Below are 17022 nucleotides of genomic sequence, written 5' to 3'. Positions count from 1 at the left end.
TTTACATTTTTACATGTATTTTTTAAAATATGTTGTCCAAATATGGTACTTTTTCTTATCAGTTTTGTTTTTTAAACATATCATTTTATTCTTATCAATACATACCTTTTTGTTCATATTTATAAATACAAACCCGTTCTGTTCAGGCCACGCCCACTTCAGGTGTAAATCTGAATACAGATATTTGGAGCACTAAGCACATAGAGATACAAACATTTTGAGGAAGTCTTACAATGTGATCTGCTTTAGTGGCAGGTTTCAGATAGAACCAAAGCACATATCAAAGGGAGTGACCAGTCTGACCACCAAGAGAAAATGACCATATACAACAAGAAATGGCATAAAAGAAAAATCCATCACATACATTACATCAGAGCAGAAATCTATAAAAAGCACAAAGCCAAAAGAAAAAACTCTTCAAGAGAACACACAGATGTGTGAACTGTGTGCCCTTTTATAGTGTTCATTTATTTCATATGTAATATATTTTCTTCAAATTCATATGAAAGCTTAGAAACAAAACTAGAGCACTTTCTTGAGCACATCCTTTCTCTTAAGCATCCCATTCTGATTTACAATCTTCAGTCCTATTTTTGTCATTTCATCAGTCCTTTCTTAATTGATAAACATAGAAATACAGGTAATATCACAATTTATCTGATGTGAGTCTTTGATATTAAAATGAGATGAGCAGACCACCAGTTAAACTTTATTCCTGAACAGTCTCAAAAACAAATAAAATTCTAGTAAACAAAATAAATTATTGAAAATGTATAATCTAAGTAATGGTGAGAGATCTGACTTCAGAGTACACAGTGTCTTGAGGCCGTCCTCTCTTTTTTCTCCCTCCTTTGGTTTTCTTTTCATTAAAATGTAAGGCAGCGTAATTCATCTCTACAGAGTCATGGTCCTGTGGGAGTGAATATGAAATTAGAAATGAATCATAACAAATAAAATTACAAATGAAGGAAATAATCATTATGATTATAATTCTGAGTCATTTCCAGTACCTGAGTGCTTGTTTGTTCAGGCCTTTTCACAGTGCTTTCTCTCTCTGATGAAAAATAAGTTAGTATTTACTTTATTTATAACATTTAACATCATTTAACATTAATTTCTATAGAGAGCTGGTCTCATCATGCAAAGAGATCTGACCTTATCGTATTATAATGTAATTCTAGAAATCCTAATTTATTAATTCAAAGCAAAATATATTTAAAAAAGATATTGCAATTTTAATTTTACTTTTATTTTATTTTTAATTTTTAAATAATTTTAATATTACTATAGAACACTTACTTGTGTGTTGTTCATGGTTTCTCCTGTTATAGAATAAAATAACTTGAACAGAGATCACAACGACACACACTCCCAAAGCTACCGCGAGGCAGATCACTACAGGATCCACAGATTCTACTGTTGCACAAAAATAATAATGATGAAATAATTTTACCCAGAAATAATAACTTTACCTCCCTGTAATCATAATATTATAAATATTTCAATTAGCAATCTTAGCAATTAAATAGAACACTAAAACAATTAAAACTAAAGTATTTTTTTAAAATATCATATACATACTCAAATCTTTTTTTTTTTTTAAAGAATATGTCACTTAATTGTACTCGTGTCCCGTTCCCAAAAATGATCTTCCCACACACGGCCACAGCGCAGTAGTAAGTGCCAGTATCACTGAGGCTGAGGATGTTCTTGGAGAAGCTGTACACACAGGTGTGTGTAGAAGAGCTGCTCTCACACTGATGGCTGCTGTTGTGATGAGTGTAAATGATTTGAGGATGGGATTGTGATGGAGCAGCTCTGAACCAGAGCACTTGGAGATCTGCTGCTCTGCTCTGAGAGAGAACCGAGCACTGCAGAGTCACTGACGCTCCTGCAGGAACCGAGTCCAACACGCTGCTCTGCAACACTGAGACTTTCATATCTTCATCACCTGTTCAGTGTAATATACACAGTGTAAGATCTTAGTTAGTTTCTTTTTATAGTTAGGTCTTTATAATACATGCAGTATGCAGTCTATAAAGCACATGCATTCAGTTAGACATTAAATTTCATAATGATACAGTACATTCATTACTATGTTTTAAGTGTGCCTTAAGATCATCTAGTGATATCCTTATCTATACTCCACATATGAAACTTGGTTTTTATCCACCAAAGATCTGGAACATATTATCAGTAAAAATTTGTCAGGCTCCATCTATCATCTATCAATGTGTGATTAAAACAAACAAACAAACTTTCAAATTATGTTTATATTATTTTAATCGTTCTTTTTTTTTTACATATATTTTTTAGATTTTATATGGTTACTGATTTATTCATATTTTCCACTGATATTATTATTATTATTATTATTATTATGTCCTGCTATTCTAACTGTTATTATGATTAAAATTCATTATTAATAAAATTCAATATTAATATTGATATAAAGATATACTGTATGCAATGGGAAAAAGGTACGAGTAATGTAATATGTTTTTATAAATTCATTCCAGTATAGTATAAATGCATTTTAAGTAAAAACAATGGATATAACATAATGAGGAAATTTAGAACACATTAAGTAACTCATTTAACATGCAGAACTAAATAAAAATGCACATTATTAAGAATAGTGAAACTGGTGACTTACATAAATTCTTACCTTTTACTGATAAAAATGTTCCTTTTCCAAACAATGTTACAAACTTTTTTAATCCACAGTAATACATGGCTTCATCTGATGGTTCCACGTTAGTAATTTTCAAATGGCAGCTTTCTTTTAAATTCTCAACAGTAAACCTCGGCGAGTTGAACTCATCTTCAAAAATGGGATTCTGTGCTAGTTTATGAGCTGTGACCATTACACGAGGCTCGTGTCCTACTGCTTGTTTGTACCAAATGATGGCTTCAGTGTGTCCTTCTTTCATTTGAAAGCAGTGTAGAGTGACGTTATCACCAGACGCAGCAGTGATCACTGAGTTCGGCTGATTGACAGCGTTCATTTGTGCAGAATCTAATGTTAGGAGCCACAGAACAAAAACAAATGTCATACATAAATGCCACAAAACTTTTTAAGACTTTTGTGGCCATGTCAATAAATAATGGCAATAATGTAAATGAGCTGATTATATTTCTTAAGAAAACATAATAAAAAAAACACCCTTGTGAACTCAGTGATATCAGTGAATAAAACAAACAACACTGTAATCCACATCAGCATCACCGTCTTGAACCTGAGGATCATGCATATTCTAAAATACTGAGTAATCTAACAAGTTAATACTGAGCACTTGAGTAAAATATACACAGACTAACCCTGAAAATCTATGTTGCTAATTATTTAAGCAGTTATGCTTTGGTTTTTGTTTGTAATTCTTGTGAAAACCTGCATGCTGCAGTGTAAATTATGTACAAAACCATGATCACTCACCACTGTGACTAAAAAGCACCACTGTAATCCATAACAGCATCACCATCTTAAACCCCAGGCTTTGTGCATGAGCATGTCCTTTCAACAAACTGTCTTATAGTCACACTGAGCATGAGGGGCGTTACTCAGAGTTTAAGACATTTAGAGGCTCAGCCCCCTGACCTCAAACCTCTGTATGTAGAGTCCAAGAGCTTTGCTTCCAAAAAAGAAATTATTGATGAAAACAAAAACACAGTACAAGTCCTATCACTAAATGTGTGTTAGTAACGAGAGTAATTTTGATATGCTTTTTTGTTTTTCTTTTGATATCATTTGAGTATGGTGGACTTTGGTGGATACTTTGCTGGTGACGATTAGTTTTAGTAGGTTTGAAATTATTGGGATATCTTGTATGGAAATTTTGAATGACGTGGAATTTCGTGCAAATTTTGTGTAAATATCATATAAATATTGTGATATGTATGTACTATGTGTTTTGTTTGGTACAAAATGTGTATATTTATATCGTACATGTGAATGATTGTTTGTAATGACTGTTGAAACTATTTAATAAAGTTTAATAAAAAAGGAAAACACTGACATGGTGAAATTTTAACATTTTATACTATTATGTAGTTCTAAAAACTACAGGTGTGTGTAACAAATATGCTTCCGTTTTGTATATATGCTGTTTTTGAATATAACCCGAGGGGTTAACCCTACATTTAAAACATGTTGTGTGTGTCTAAAGAATGGGAAGACTCCAGGTTGACCGAACTTATGCCATTTTTACTTGAGTCATTGTGCAATACTACAGGCATGAACTGCTTTCTAAACACGCATTGTCTTACAGCCAATCACATTCGAACTACAGTATGTCAGTATCACTGGTAGCTGCTTATACTACAGATAGAGCCTTAGCTACTGAGGTTTAAGAGTTTTGTTTTTTAATCTTTATACAGACTGACCGTTTGTACCACTCTTTTAGTTAAACTGGCTCCTTAACAACATGCAATATCACTGCGGAACTGCAAGGAAAAATTAAAAAGTAAATAAAATTAATATATTTACTGTATCTAAAAATTTACATATCACACTACTCTATATGACCATAATTTTGTGCACACCTGACCATCACACTGAACATCCCATTTCAGATTTATTCCCCCTTTGCTGTTATAATAAGCTCCACTCTTCTGGGAAGGCTTTCCTCTAGATTTTGGAGCGTGGCTGTGAGGATTTGTGTTCATTCAGCCACAAGAGCATTAGTGAGGTCAGGTACTGATGTTGGGTGAGGAGAGTGTTGTCGGTGTTCCAGTTCATCCCAAAGGTGTTGAGTGGGGTTGAGGTCAAGGCTCTTTGAAGGACACTGGAGTTCTTCCTCTCCAACCTTCACACACCATGTCTTCATGGAGCTTGCTTTGTGCACAGGGGCATTGTCATGCTGGAACAGGTTTGGGCCTCTTAGTTCCAGTGAAGGGAAATTGTAATGCTACAGCATACAAAGATATTCTAGACAAGTGTGTGTTTCCAACTTTGGGGTAACAGTTTGGAGAAGAACCACATATGTGTGTGATGCTCAGGTGTCCACATACTTTTACATGTAAAATACAGCAACATCCAACGGGATTTCCCAGACCATCCTCACAAATATATATGAAATATGAGGAAACAGTACTGTTCTATGTACTGTATCTATGTATAGTATATGTGAATCTATGTATACAGTATGTATTCGTGTCATAAGCCACCATGTGTCTGTCTTACCTTTATCTTTGCTTCCACACTCCTTTCCCATTTCTTGTGTTTTCTTATTATTGTTCCTGTTCTCTTCTTTCCTCTCCTCTCTATGTGCTAATCTGCTGGTATTTATTATTAGTTTATGGAAATATTATAGGTCTTATTTCACACACACAAACACACTCGGACATAATTATAATATCATTTACTTTACTGTACATCTACATTTAAATACGAGTTTAAAATAATGTAAAATAATGTAAAATAAAGTTCATACTGTCCAGTGTGTGTACCTCTCCATCAGCTGCTGTTTCCTGTCTGTGTCTAATCCTTTTGCTGTCTAGTCTTTCTCTTTCTCTCTTGAAATATAACCGTTGAAAAACTTCATAAAACCATTGAAATCGTTTTATTTCTGCATTTATGTGTGAATCCATTTAACATCTCATACCTAAAATACCCTTTCCCATGAGTCATCTATTATAAGGCATGAAAAATGTACATTTTTTTGTGTCCCAATGAAATATTTGAAACATGTTTGACAGGAAGTTGTGTCATCCAGATTTCCGTCTGATCATGGGAAAACGAAAAGTCTTTCATTCTTGTTCCTTTATTTTTCAGTGATATTATGATTTTGACTGACGAGGTCACTTTGAAAGTACAATGTTGCTACATAAATTATAGGTTAGAAGTAAATTACCGATAAAAATACATTTTTATTTAAATTGTTCGAATGTCTTGAAGGTCTTTGTGCCGTTATCATGGATGCTAGTTAGCCACATTTTGTGTATTTGTAGACACAGAATGCAGTTCCTTTACTGTTACCAATTATTGCTTCATTTTTTATATGCATAACCTCAAATGTCTTTACCTTTAGATGGTTAAAGTATTAAAGGATGCATGAAAGCAAGAGCAACATTTAAATAATTGTAATCATTGACAAATTGCTGTGGTATAGAAGAAATAAAACACTTCAGGACATGTTGTTATAGGAAAATAACCAACTTAAGGTGGTAACACTTACACTAACACTGCTTTGTGTCAGGCCATATCACACCACTACATCACTGATTATTTCCTTTAACAGCACAGCCCCAAGCGTTTTATTCCATACATACTATGGCAGATTGTTTCCACTTATATTATGTGGCAGGTAGGGGTGTGGTTTAGCAGAAGTCTGCAGCAGAAGTATGAGGAAGTCAGCAAGTTAATGTGGTACACCAGTCACTGTTCTGGGAATGCATATGAACAAGCTGTTTTCTCTCTCTCTCTGTCTCTCTCAGTGAGCGGAGTCAGTGTGTGTGAAGTGTGAGCCCAAGCAAAGCTGCTGAAAAGCTGCAAAGTTTTTGTTGTGCTTTTTGTTTTGTCTTTGCCTATTAATATCCTGTGGTGTCATGGTCATATAAAGCTCACCATCCATCTCTCCCTGAGTGCGAGGTGTGCTTAAGTTCCATTTGCTGTCTTTTGCCACACAATACAAATGCAAAAAGACAACAAAACTACAAGGAAGAGTTAAGACTCTAGTCTTACTCTGGATGCACAGATTTCTAACATTTTAATAAAAACATTCATAACACAGGATGAGAGAAAGGGTAATTTTATGCTTTAAAAAAAAAAAAAAATTCCACACCCTCAACTATGCCTTAAACTGCTTTCACATGTGACTCCTTGGAGAATCAGTGCTCCAGTGTTTCAGTGAGTTTGAGACTTCTACATCATTCAGCTTTCAGTTTAAATTCAGTCTGAACAATCATTAACAAAAACATATCTACAGTAACAAATTAAACCTGATAGCAGAACTAATGACACTGAATCAGATTAGAGATCAAATCTAAGTTACAGAAGGACCTCGCACATCAGAATATATAATATCTTGAGGTTGTTGTTTCTTTACTTTTCCTCTTTTGGCTCTCCTCTCATTGAAATGTAAGGCAGCGTAATTCAGCTCCACATTGTCACAGTCCTGTAGGAATGGATTATTATTAGAAATTATTAAAATATCGAATTATAAGACTTTTAGTGTAACTCTTTAAAACTAATTGCGTGCCCATTTGTAACATCACATGCTGAATATTTACCTGATTGAGGGTCTTGTCTGTCACAGAACCTTGTTTTAATTTCACTGTAGAGAAGAAAATGCAAAAGCTGAGTATAGCTGCAATATAGCAGGAAGTAAATTGTTTCATGGATATTCCACAGCATTAAATGTAATCATAAATGAAAAAAAGATCATTTATCTTTAATAAATGAAAAATATAATCGTTGGCAAATTTTTGTAGTATAAGAGGAATGAAACACTTCACGACGTGATGTTAGTGGAAAATAATCATCTTTGGGCTGACAGTAACACTGCTTCATACCAGATAAGTATATTTAATAAACCGAAACTTGGTGTATTTATTGCAGTTTTTTTTGGGAAATAGCGATATAATCACTAGTTAACTGGTGACTCATTGTATATAATGGAAATAATACAATATTATCATAGCTTTATAATGATATAATAACTTTGAAAATAGCCATAATGCAGACTTACCCCTGCGTTGTTCATAGTTTCTTCTTTTATAGGTTAGGACAAAGATCAAAGCAAAGATCACGACCACACACAGTCCCAAAGCTACAGCGAGGCAGATCACTACAGATTCCACAGATCTCTCTGTCACACAGTAAATATCACAATATGAAATATTGGCTCAGTGTTTACTTCTATGCTAAACCAACTCATTTCTTTAGGTCATTGGAAATGAGAGAAAATAGTGATTTGAGATGCAGGTTTTGTAAAAAATAGAAATATTTGTAATTAGACAACTTTGTGCCAGAACCTACTGGATGGTCCATTACAAGTAAATAGACAAATAACTACTATGCACTCTGGTGTATCACTAAAACATCATACTTCTTACCCAACTGTACTCGTGTCCCGTTCCCAAAAATGATCTTCCCACACACAGCCACAGCGCAGTAGTAAGTGCCAGTATCATTGAGGCTGAGGATGTTCTTGGAGAAGCTGTACACACAGGTGTGTGTAGAAGAGCCGCTCTGACACTGATGGCTGCTGTTGTGATGAGTGTAAATGATTTGAGGATGGGATTGTGATGGAGCAGCTCTGAACCAGAGCACTTGGAGATGTGCTGCTCTGCTCTCAGAGAGAACCGAGCACTGCAGAGTCACTGACGCTCCTGCAGGAACCGAGTCCAACACGCTGCTCTGGAACACTGACACTTTTACATCTCCATCACCTGTTCAGTGTAATATACACAGTGTAAGATCTTAGTTAGTTTCTTTTTTATAGTTAGATCTTTGTAATACATGCAGATTGTAGTCTATAAAGCACATGCATTCATTTAGACATTAAATTTCATAATGATACAGTACATTCATACATCTCTTAATACCTGATAACTATGTTTTAAGTGTGCCTTAAGATCATCTAGTGATATCCTTATCTATACTCCACATATGAAACTTGGTTTTTATCCACCAAAGATCTGGAACATATTATCAGTAAAAATCTGTCAGCCTCCATCTATCATCTATCAATGTATGATGAAAACAAACAAAAAAACTTTTAACTAGTTTCTGTTATTTGCTTCACTTTCAAATCGTGTTTATATTATTTTAATCATTCTACTTAACATATTTTTTATATTTTATATGGTTACTGATATACTTATTCATATTTTCCACTGCTGCTATTATTATTATTATTATTATTATTATTATTATTATTTCCTGCTTTTCTAACTGTTATTATGATTAAACTTCATTATTAATAGGGATATAAAAAATGCAATGGGAAAAAGGTACGAGACTCCAAACACGACCAGAATGAAAAGAGGAAAAAATATGTAATATGTTTTTATAAATTCATTCCAGTATAATATAAATGCCTTTTAAGTAAAGATAATGGATATAACATAATGAGGAAATTTAGAACACATTAAGCACCTTTTTTAAAATACAGAACTAAATAAAAATGCACATTATTAAGAATGATGAAACTGGTGACTTACATAAATTCTTACCTTTTACTGATAAAAATGTTCCTTTTCCAAACAATATTACAATCTTTTTTAATCCACAGTAATACATGGCTTCATCTGATGGTTCCACGTTAGTAATTTTCAAATGGCAGCTTTCTTTTAAATTCTCAACAGTAAACCTCGGCGAGTTGAACTCATCTTCAAAAATGGGATTCTGTGCTAGGTTATGAACTGTGACCATTACACGAGGCTCGTGTCCTGCTGCTTGTTTGTACCAAATGATGGGTTCAGTGTGTCGTTCTTCCATTCGAAAGCAGTGTAGAGTCACGTTATCACCAGATGCAGCAGTGATCACTGAGTTCGGCTGATCAACAGCGTTCATTTGTGCAGAATCTAATGTTAGGAGCCACAGAACAAAAACAAATGTCATATATAAATGCCACAAAACTGTTTAAGACTTTCATTAAATTGCTGTATGCCTTCACTGGTTATACATTTAGCCTCTAGAACCATTTGAGTTAGATTGGAATCAGAGAGTTGAGTAAATACTGCGTAAGCGCATTCAAAAACATTTAATTATCCAGGTAAGATTTAATTTAACTGAATAGAAATGTACCTAGACTGGCCATGTCAATAAATAACGGATCAACTAAAATACTGAGTAATCTAACAAGTTAATACTGAGCACTTGAGTAAAATGTACATAGACTAACCCTGAAAATCTATTTTGCTAATTATTTAAGCAGTTATGCTTTGGTTTTTGTTTGTAATTCTTGTGAAAACCTGCATGCTGCAATATAAATGATGTATATTACAAAACCATGATCACTCACCACTGTGACTAAAAAGCACCACTGTAATCCATAACAGCATCACCATCTTAAACCCCAGGCTTTGTGCATGAGCATGTCCTTTCAACAAACTGTCTTATAGTCACACTGAGCATGAGGGGCGTTACTCAGAGTTTAAGACATTTAGAGGCTCAGCCCCCTGACCTCAAACCTCTGTATGTAGAGTCCAAGAGCTTTGCTTCCAAAAAAGAAATTATTCATGAAAAACAAAAACACAGTACAAGTCCTATCACTAAATGTGTGTTAGCCACGAGAGTAATTTTGATATGCTTTTTTGTTTTTCTTTTGATATCATTTGAGTATGGTGGACTTTGGTGGATACTTTGCTGGTGAGGATTGGTTTTATTAGGTTTGAAATTATTGGGATATCTTGTATGGAAATTTTGAACGATGTGTAATTTTGTGCAAATTTTGTGTAAATATCATATAAATATTGTGATATGTATGTACTATGTGTTTTGTTTGGTTCAAAATGTGTATGTTTATATCGTACATGTGAATGATTGTTTGTAATGACTGTTGAAACTATTTAATAAAGTTTAATAAAAAAGGAAAACACTGACATGGTGAAATTTTAACATTTTATACTATTATGTAGTTCTAAAAACTACAGGCTTGTGTAACAAATATGCTTCCTTTTTGTATATATGCTGTTTTTGTGTATAACCCGAGGGGTTAAACCTACATTTAAAACATGTTGTGTGTGTCTAAAGAATGGAAAGACTCCAGGTTGACCGAACTTATGCCATTTTTACTTGAGTCATTGTGCAATACTACAGGCATGAACTGCTTTCTAAACACGCATTGTCTGACAGCCAATCACATTCAAACTACAGTATGTCAGTATCACTGGTAGCTGCTTATACTACAGATAGAGCCTCAGCTACTGAAGTTTAAGAGTTTTTTTTTTTTTAATCTTTATACAGACTGACCGTTTGTACCACTCTTTTAGTTAAACTGGCTCCTTAACAACATGCAATATCACTGCGGAACTGCAAGGAAAAATTAAAAAGTAAATAAAATTAATATATTTACTGTATCTAAAAATTTACATATCACACTACACTATATGACCATAATTTTGTGCACACCTGACCATCACACTGAACATCCCATTTCAGATTTATTCCCCCTTTGCTGTTATAATAAGCTCCACTCTTCTGGGAAGGCTTTCCTCTAGATTTTGGAGCGTGGCTGTGGGGATTTGTGTTCATTCAGCCACAAGAGCATTAGTGAGGTCAGGTACTGATGTTGGGTGAGGAGAGTGTTGTCGGTGTTCCAGTTCATCCCAAAGGTGTTCATTGGGGTTGAGGTCAAGGCTCTTTGAAGGACACTGGAGTTCTTCCTCTCCAACCTTCACACACCATGTCTTCATGGAGCTTGCTTTGTGCAGAGGGGCATTGTCATGCTGGAACAGGTTTGGGCCTCTTAGTTCCAGTGAAGGGAAACTGTAATGCTACAGCATACAAAGATATTCTAGACAAGTGTGTGTTTCCAACTTTGGGGTAACAGTTTGGAGAAGAACCACATATGTGTGTGATGCTCAGGTGTCCACATACTTTTACATGTAAAATACAGCAACATCCAACGGGATTTCCCAGACCATCCTCACAAATATATATGAAATATGAGGAAACAGTACTGTTCTATGTACTGTATCTATGTATAGTATATGTGAATCTATGTATACAGTATGTATTCGTGTCATAAGCCACCATGTGTCTGTCTTACCTTTATCTTTGCTTCCACACTCCTTTCCCATTTCTTGTGTTTTCTTATTATTGTTCCTGTTCTCTTCTTTCCTCTCCTCTCTATGTGCTAATCTGCTGGTATTTATTATTAGTTTATGGAAATATTATAGGTCTTATTTCACACACACAAACACACTCGGACATAATTATAATATCATTTACTTTACTGTACATCTACATTTAAATACGAGTTTAAAATAATGTAAAATAATGTAAAATAAAGTTCATACTGTCCAGTGTGTGTACCTCTCCATCAGCTGCTGTTTCCTGTCTGTGTCTAATCCTTTTGCTGTCTAGTCTTTCTCTTTCTCTCTTGAAATATAACCGTTGAAAAACTTCATAAAACCATTGAAATCGTTTTATTTCTGCATTTATGTGTGAATCCATTTAACATCTCATACCTAAAATACCCTTTCCCATGAGTCATCTATTATAAGGTATGAAAAATGTACATTTATTCGTGTCCCACAATATTCGATCAATGTTTTTACCTAAACACGTTCACCCAAATGAAATATTTGAAACATGTTTGACAGGAAGTTGTGTCATCCAGATTTCCGGCTGATCATGGGAAAACGAAAAGTCTTTTATTCTTGTTCCTTTATCTTTCAGTGATATTAAGATTTTGACTGACGAGGTCACCTTGAAAGTACAATGTTGCTACATAAATTATAGGTTAGAAGTAAATTACTGATAAAAATACATTTTTATCTAAATTGTTCAAATGTCTTGAAGGTCTTTGTGCCATTATCATGGATGCTAGTTAGCCACATTTTGTGTATTTGTAGACACAGAATGCAGTTCCTTTACTGTTACCAATTATTGCTTCATTTTTTATATGCATAACCTCAAATGTCTTTACCTTTATGTTTTAAATGTTTTACCTTTAGATGGTTAAAGTATTAAAGGATGCATTAAAGCAAGAGAAACATTTAAATAATTGTAATCATTGACAAATTGCTGTGGTATAGAAGAAATAAAACACTTCAGGACATGTTGTTATAGGAAAATAACCAACTTAAGGTGGTAACACTTACACTAACACTGCTTTGTGTCAGGCCATATCACACCACTACATCACTGATTATTTCCTTTAACAGCACAGCCCCAAGCGTTTTATTCCATACATACTATGGAACTTATGTGCAGCGGGAGTGTGAGGAAGTCAGCAAATTAATGTGGTACACCTGTCACTGTTCTGGGAATGCATATGAACAAGCTGTTTTCTCTCTCTCTGTCTCTCTCAGTGAGCGGAGTCAGTGTGTGTGAAGTGTGAGCCCAAGCAAAGCTGCTGAAAAGCTGCAAAGTTTTTGTTGTGCTTTGTGTTTTGTCTTTGCCTATTAATACCCTGTGGTGTCAAGGTCAAATAAAAGCTCACCATCCATCTCACCCTGAGTGCGAGGTGTGCTTAAGTTCCATTTGCTGTCTTTTGCCACACAATACAAATGCAAAAAGACAACAAAACTACAAGGAAGAGTTAAGACTCTAGTCTTACTCTGGATGCACAGATTTCTAACATTTTAATAAAAACATTCATAACACAGGATGAGAGAAAGGGTAATTTTATGCTTTAAAAAAAAAAAAAAATTCCACACCCTCAACTATGCCTTAAACTGCTTTCACATGTGACTCCTTGGAGAATCAGTGCTCCAGTGTTTCAGTGAGTTTGAGACTTCTACATCATTCAGCTTTCAGTTTAAATTCAGTCTGAACAATCATTAACAAAAACATATCTACAGTAACAAATTAAACCTGATAGCAGAACTAATGACACTGAATCAGATTAGAGATCAAATCTAAGTTACAGAAGGACCTCGCACATCAGAATATATAATATCTTGAGGTTGTTGTTTCTTTACTTTTCCTCTTTTGGCTCTCCTCTCATTGAAATGTAAGGCAGCGTAATTCAGCTCCACATTGTCACAGTCCTGTAGGAATGGATTATTATTAGAAATTATTAAAATATCGAATTATAAGACTTTTAGTGTAACTCTTTAAAACTAATTGCGTGCCCATTTGTAACATCACATGCTGAATATTTACCTGATTGAGGGTCTTGTCTGTCACAGAACCTTGTTTTAATTTCACTGTAGAGAAGAAAATGCAAAAGCTGAGTATAGCTGCAATATAGCAGGAAGTAAATTGTTTCATGGATATTCCACAGCATTAAATGTAATCATAAATGAAAAAAAGATCATTTATCTTTAATAAATGAAAAATATAATCGTTGGCAAATTTTTGTAGTATAAGAGGAATGAAACACTTCACGACGTGATGTTAGTGGAAAATAATCATCTTTGGGCTGACAGTAACACTGCTTCATACCAGATAAGTATATTTAATAAACCGAAACTTGGTGTATTTATTGCAGTTTTTTTTGGGAAATAGCGATATAATCACTAGTTAACTGGTGACTCATTGTATATAATGGAAATAATACAATATTATCATAGCTTTATAATGATATAATAACTTTGAAAATAGCCATAATGCAGACTTACCCCTGCGTTGTTCATAGTTTCTTCTTTTATAGGTTAGGACAAAGATCAAAGCAAAGATCACGACCACACACAGTCCCAAAGCTACAGCGAGGCAGATCACTACAGATTCCACAGATCTCTCTGTCACACAGTAAATATCACAATATGAAATATTGGCTCAGTGTTTACTTCTATGCTAAACCAACTCATTTCTTTAGGTCATTGGAAATGAGAGAAAATAGTGATTTGAGATGCAGGTTTTGTAAAAAATAGAAATATTTGTAATTAGACAACTTTGTGCCAGAACCTACTGGATGGTCCATTACAAGTAAATAGACAAATAACTACTATGCACTCTGGTGTATCACTAAAACATCATACTTCTTACCCAACTGTACTCGTGTCCCGTTCCCAAAAATGATCTTCCCACACACAGCCACAGCGCAGTAGTAAGTGCCAGTATCATTGAGGCTGAGGATGTTCTTGGAGAAGCTGTACACACAGGTGTGTGTAGAAGAGCCGCTCTGACACTGATGGCTGCTGTTGTGATGAGTGTAAATGATTTGAGGATGGGATTGTGATGGAGCAGCTCTGAACCAGAGCACTTGGAGATGTGCTGCTCTGCTCTCAGAGAGAACCGAGCACTGCAGAGTCACTGACGCTCCTGCAGGAACCGAGTCCAACACGCTGCTCTGGAACACTGACACTTTTACATCTCCATCACCTGTTCAGTGTAATATACACAGTGTAAGATCTTAGTTAGTTTCTTTTTTATAGTTAGATCTTTGTAATACATGCAGATTGTAGTCTATAAAGCACATGCATTCATTTAGACATTAAATTTCATAATGATACAGTACATTCATACATCTCTTAATACCTGATAACTATGTTTTAAGTGTGCCTTAAGATCATCTAGTGATATCCTTATCTATACTCCACATATGAAACTTGGTTTTTATCCACCAAAGATCTGGAACATATTATCAGTAAAAATCTGTCAGCCTCCATCTATCATCTATCAATGTATGATGAAAACAAACAAAAAAACTTTTAACTAGTTTCTGTTATTTGCTTCACTTTCAAATCGTGTTTATATTATTTTAATCATTCTACTTAACATATTTTTTATATTTTATATGGTTACTGATATACTTATTCATATTTTCCACTGCTGCTATTATTATTATTATTATTATTATTATTATTATTATTTCCTGCTTTTCTAACTGTTATTATGATTAAACTTCATTATTAATAGGGATATAAAAAATGCAATGGGAAAAAGGTACGAGACTCCAAACACGACCAGAATGAAAAGAGGAAAAAATATGTAATATGTTTTTATAAATTCATTCCAGTATAATATAAATGCCTTTTAAGTAAAGATAATGGATATAACATAATGAGGAAATTTAGAACACATTAAGCACCTTTTTTAAAATACAGAACTAAATAAAAATGCACATTATTAAGAATGATGAAACTGGTGACTTACATAAATTCTTACCTTTTACTGATAAAAATGTTCCTTTTCCAAACAATATTACAATCTTTTTTAATCCACAGTAATACATGGCTTCATCTGATGGTTCCACGTTAGTAATTTTCAAATGGCAGCTTTCTTTTAAATTCTCAACAGTAAACCTCGGCGAGTTGAACTCATCTTCAAAAATGGGATTCTGTGCTAGGTTATGAACTGTGACCATTACACGAGGCTCGTGTCCTGCTGCTTGTTTGTACCAAATGATGGGTTCAGTGTGTCGTTCTTCCATTCGAAAGCAGTGTAGAGTCACGTTATCACCAGATGCAGCAGTGATCACTGAGTTCGGCTGATCAACAGCGTTCATTTGTGCAGAATCTAATGTTAGGAGCCACAGAACAAAAACAAATGTCATATATAAATGCCACAAAACTGTTTAAGACTTTCATTAAATTGCTGTATGCCTTCACTGGTTATACATTTAGCCTCTAGAACCATTTGAGTTAGATTGGAATCAGAGAGTTGAGTAAATACTGCGTAAGCGCATTCAAAAACATTTAATTATCCAGGTAAGATTTAATTTAACTGAATAGAAATGTACCTAGACTGGCCATGTCAATAAATAACGGATCAACTAAAATACTGAGTAATCTAACAAGTTAATACTGAGCACTTGAGTAAAATGTACATAGACTAACCCTGAAAATCTATTTTGCTAATTATTTAAGCAGTTATGCTTTGGTTTTTGTTTGTAATTCTTGTGAAAACCTGCATGCTGCAATATAAATGATGTATATTACAAAACCATGATCACTCACCACTGTGACTAAAAAGCACCACTGTAATCCATAACAGCATCACCATCTTAAACCCCAGGCTTTGTGCATGAGCATGTCCTTTCAACAAACTGTCTTATAGTCACACTGAGCATGAGGGGCGTTACTCAGAGTTTAAGACATTTAGAGGCTCAGCCCCCTGACCTCAAACCTCTGTATGTAGAGTCCAAGAGCTTTGCCTCCAAAAAAGAAATTATTCATGAAAAACAAAAACACAGTACAAGTCCTATCACTAAATGTGTGTTAGCCACGAGAGTAATTTTGATATGCTTTTTTGTTTTTCTTTTGATATCATTTGAGTATGGTGGACTTTGGTGGATACTTTGCTGGTGAGGATTGGTTTTATTAGGTTTGAAATTATTGGGATATCTTGTATGGAAATTTTGAACGATGTGTAATTTTGTGCAAATTTTGTGTAAATATCATATAAATATTGTGATATGTATGTACTATGTGTTTTGTTTGGTTCAAAATGTGTATGTTTAT

The 17022-nt window shown here is 34.3% G+C and overlaps 3 protein-coding genes across 3 annotated transcripts; all 3 read right to left on the bottom strand.

Moving 5' to 3' along the window:
- Window positions 1-552: 552 nt before the first annotated feature.
- On the bottom strand, window positions 553-3482 carry LOC113542686 (uncharacterized). Its single transcript, XM_053235590.1, has 6 exons — window positions 3440-3482; window positions 2669-3019; window positions 1616-1951; window positions 1300-1416; window positions 1011-1054; window positions 553-910 (listed from the first exon to the last, which is right to left on the bottom strand). Exons 1-6 carry the CDS (start codon window positions 3480-3482, stop codon window positions 779-781), a joined length of 1023 nt encoding a protein of 340 aa, XP_053091565.1. The 3' UTR covers window positions 553-778.
- A 3501-nt stretch (window positions 3483-6983) lies between these two features.
- LOC128318618 (uncharacterized) lies at window positions 6984-10014 on the bottom strand. The gene is made up of 6 exons (XM_053235589.1): window positions 9972-10014; window positions 9178-9528; window positions 8056-8391; window positions 7689-7808; window positions 7231-7274; window positions 6984-7115 (listed from the first exon to the last, which is right to left on the bottom strand). Exons 1-6 carry the CDS (start codon window positions 10012-10014, stop codon window positions 6984-6986), a joined length of 1026 nt encoding a protein of 341 aa, XP_053091564.1.
- Window positions 10015-13533: 3519 nt separating this feature from the next.
- Window positions 13534-16564, bottom strand: LOC128318617 (uncharacterized). The gene is made up of 6 exons (XM_053235588.1): window positions 16522-16564; window positions 15728-16078; window positions 14606-14941; window positions 14239-14358; window positions 13781-13824; window positions 13534-13665 (listed from the first exon to the last, which is right to left on the bottom strand). The coding sequence occupies exons 1-6, from the start codon at window positions 16562-16564 to the stop codon at window positions 13534-13536; spliced, it is 1026 nt and encodes a 341-aa protein (XP_053091563.1).
- Window positions 16565-17022: the final 458 nt, after the last annotated feature.

This window comes from Pangasianodon hypophthalmus, chromosome 7 (genome assembly GCF_027358585.1).
Source record: "Pangasianodon hypophthalmus isolate fPanHyp1 chromosome 7, fPanHyp1.pri, whole genome shotgun sequence".
Lineage (NCBI taxonomy): Eukaryota > Metazoa > Chordata > Actinopteri > Siluriformes > Pangasiidae > Pangasianodon > Pangasianodon hypophthalmus.
The sequence above is the reverse complement of the archived record's forward strand: the minus strand, read 5'-3'. Positions and strand labels throughout refer to the sequence as shown.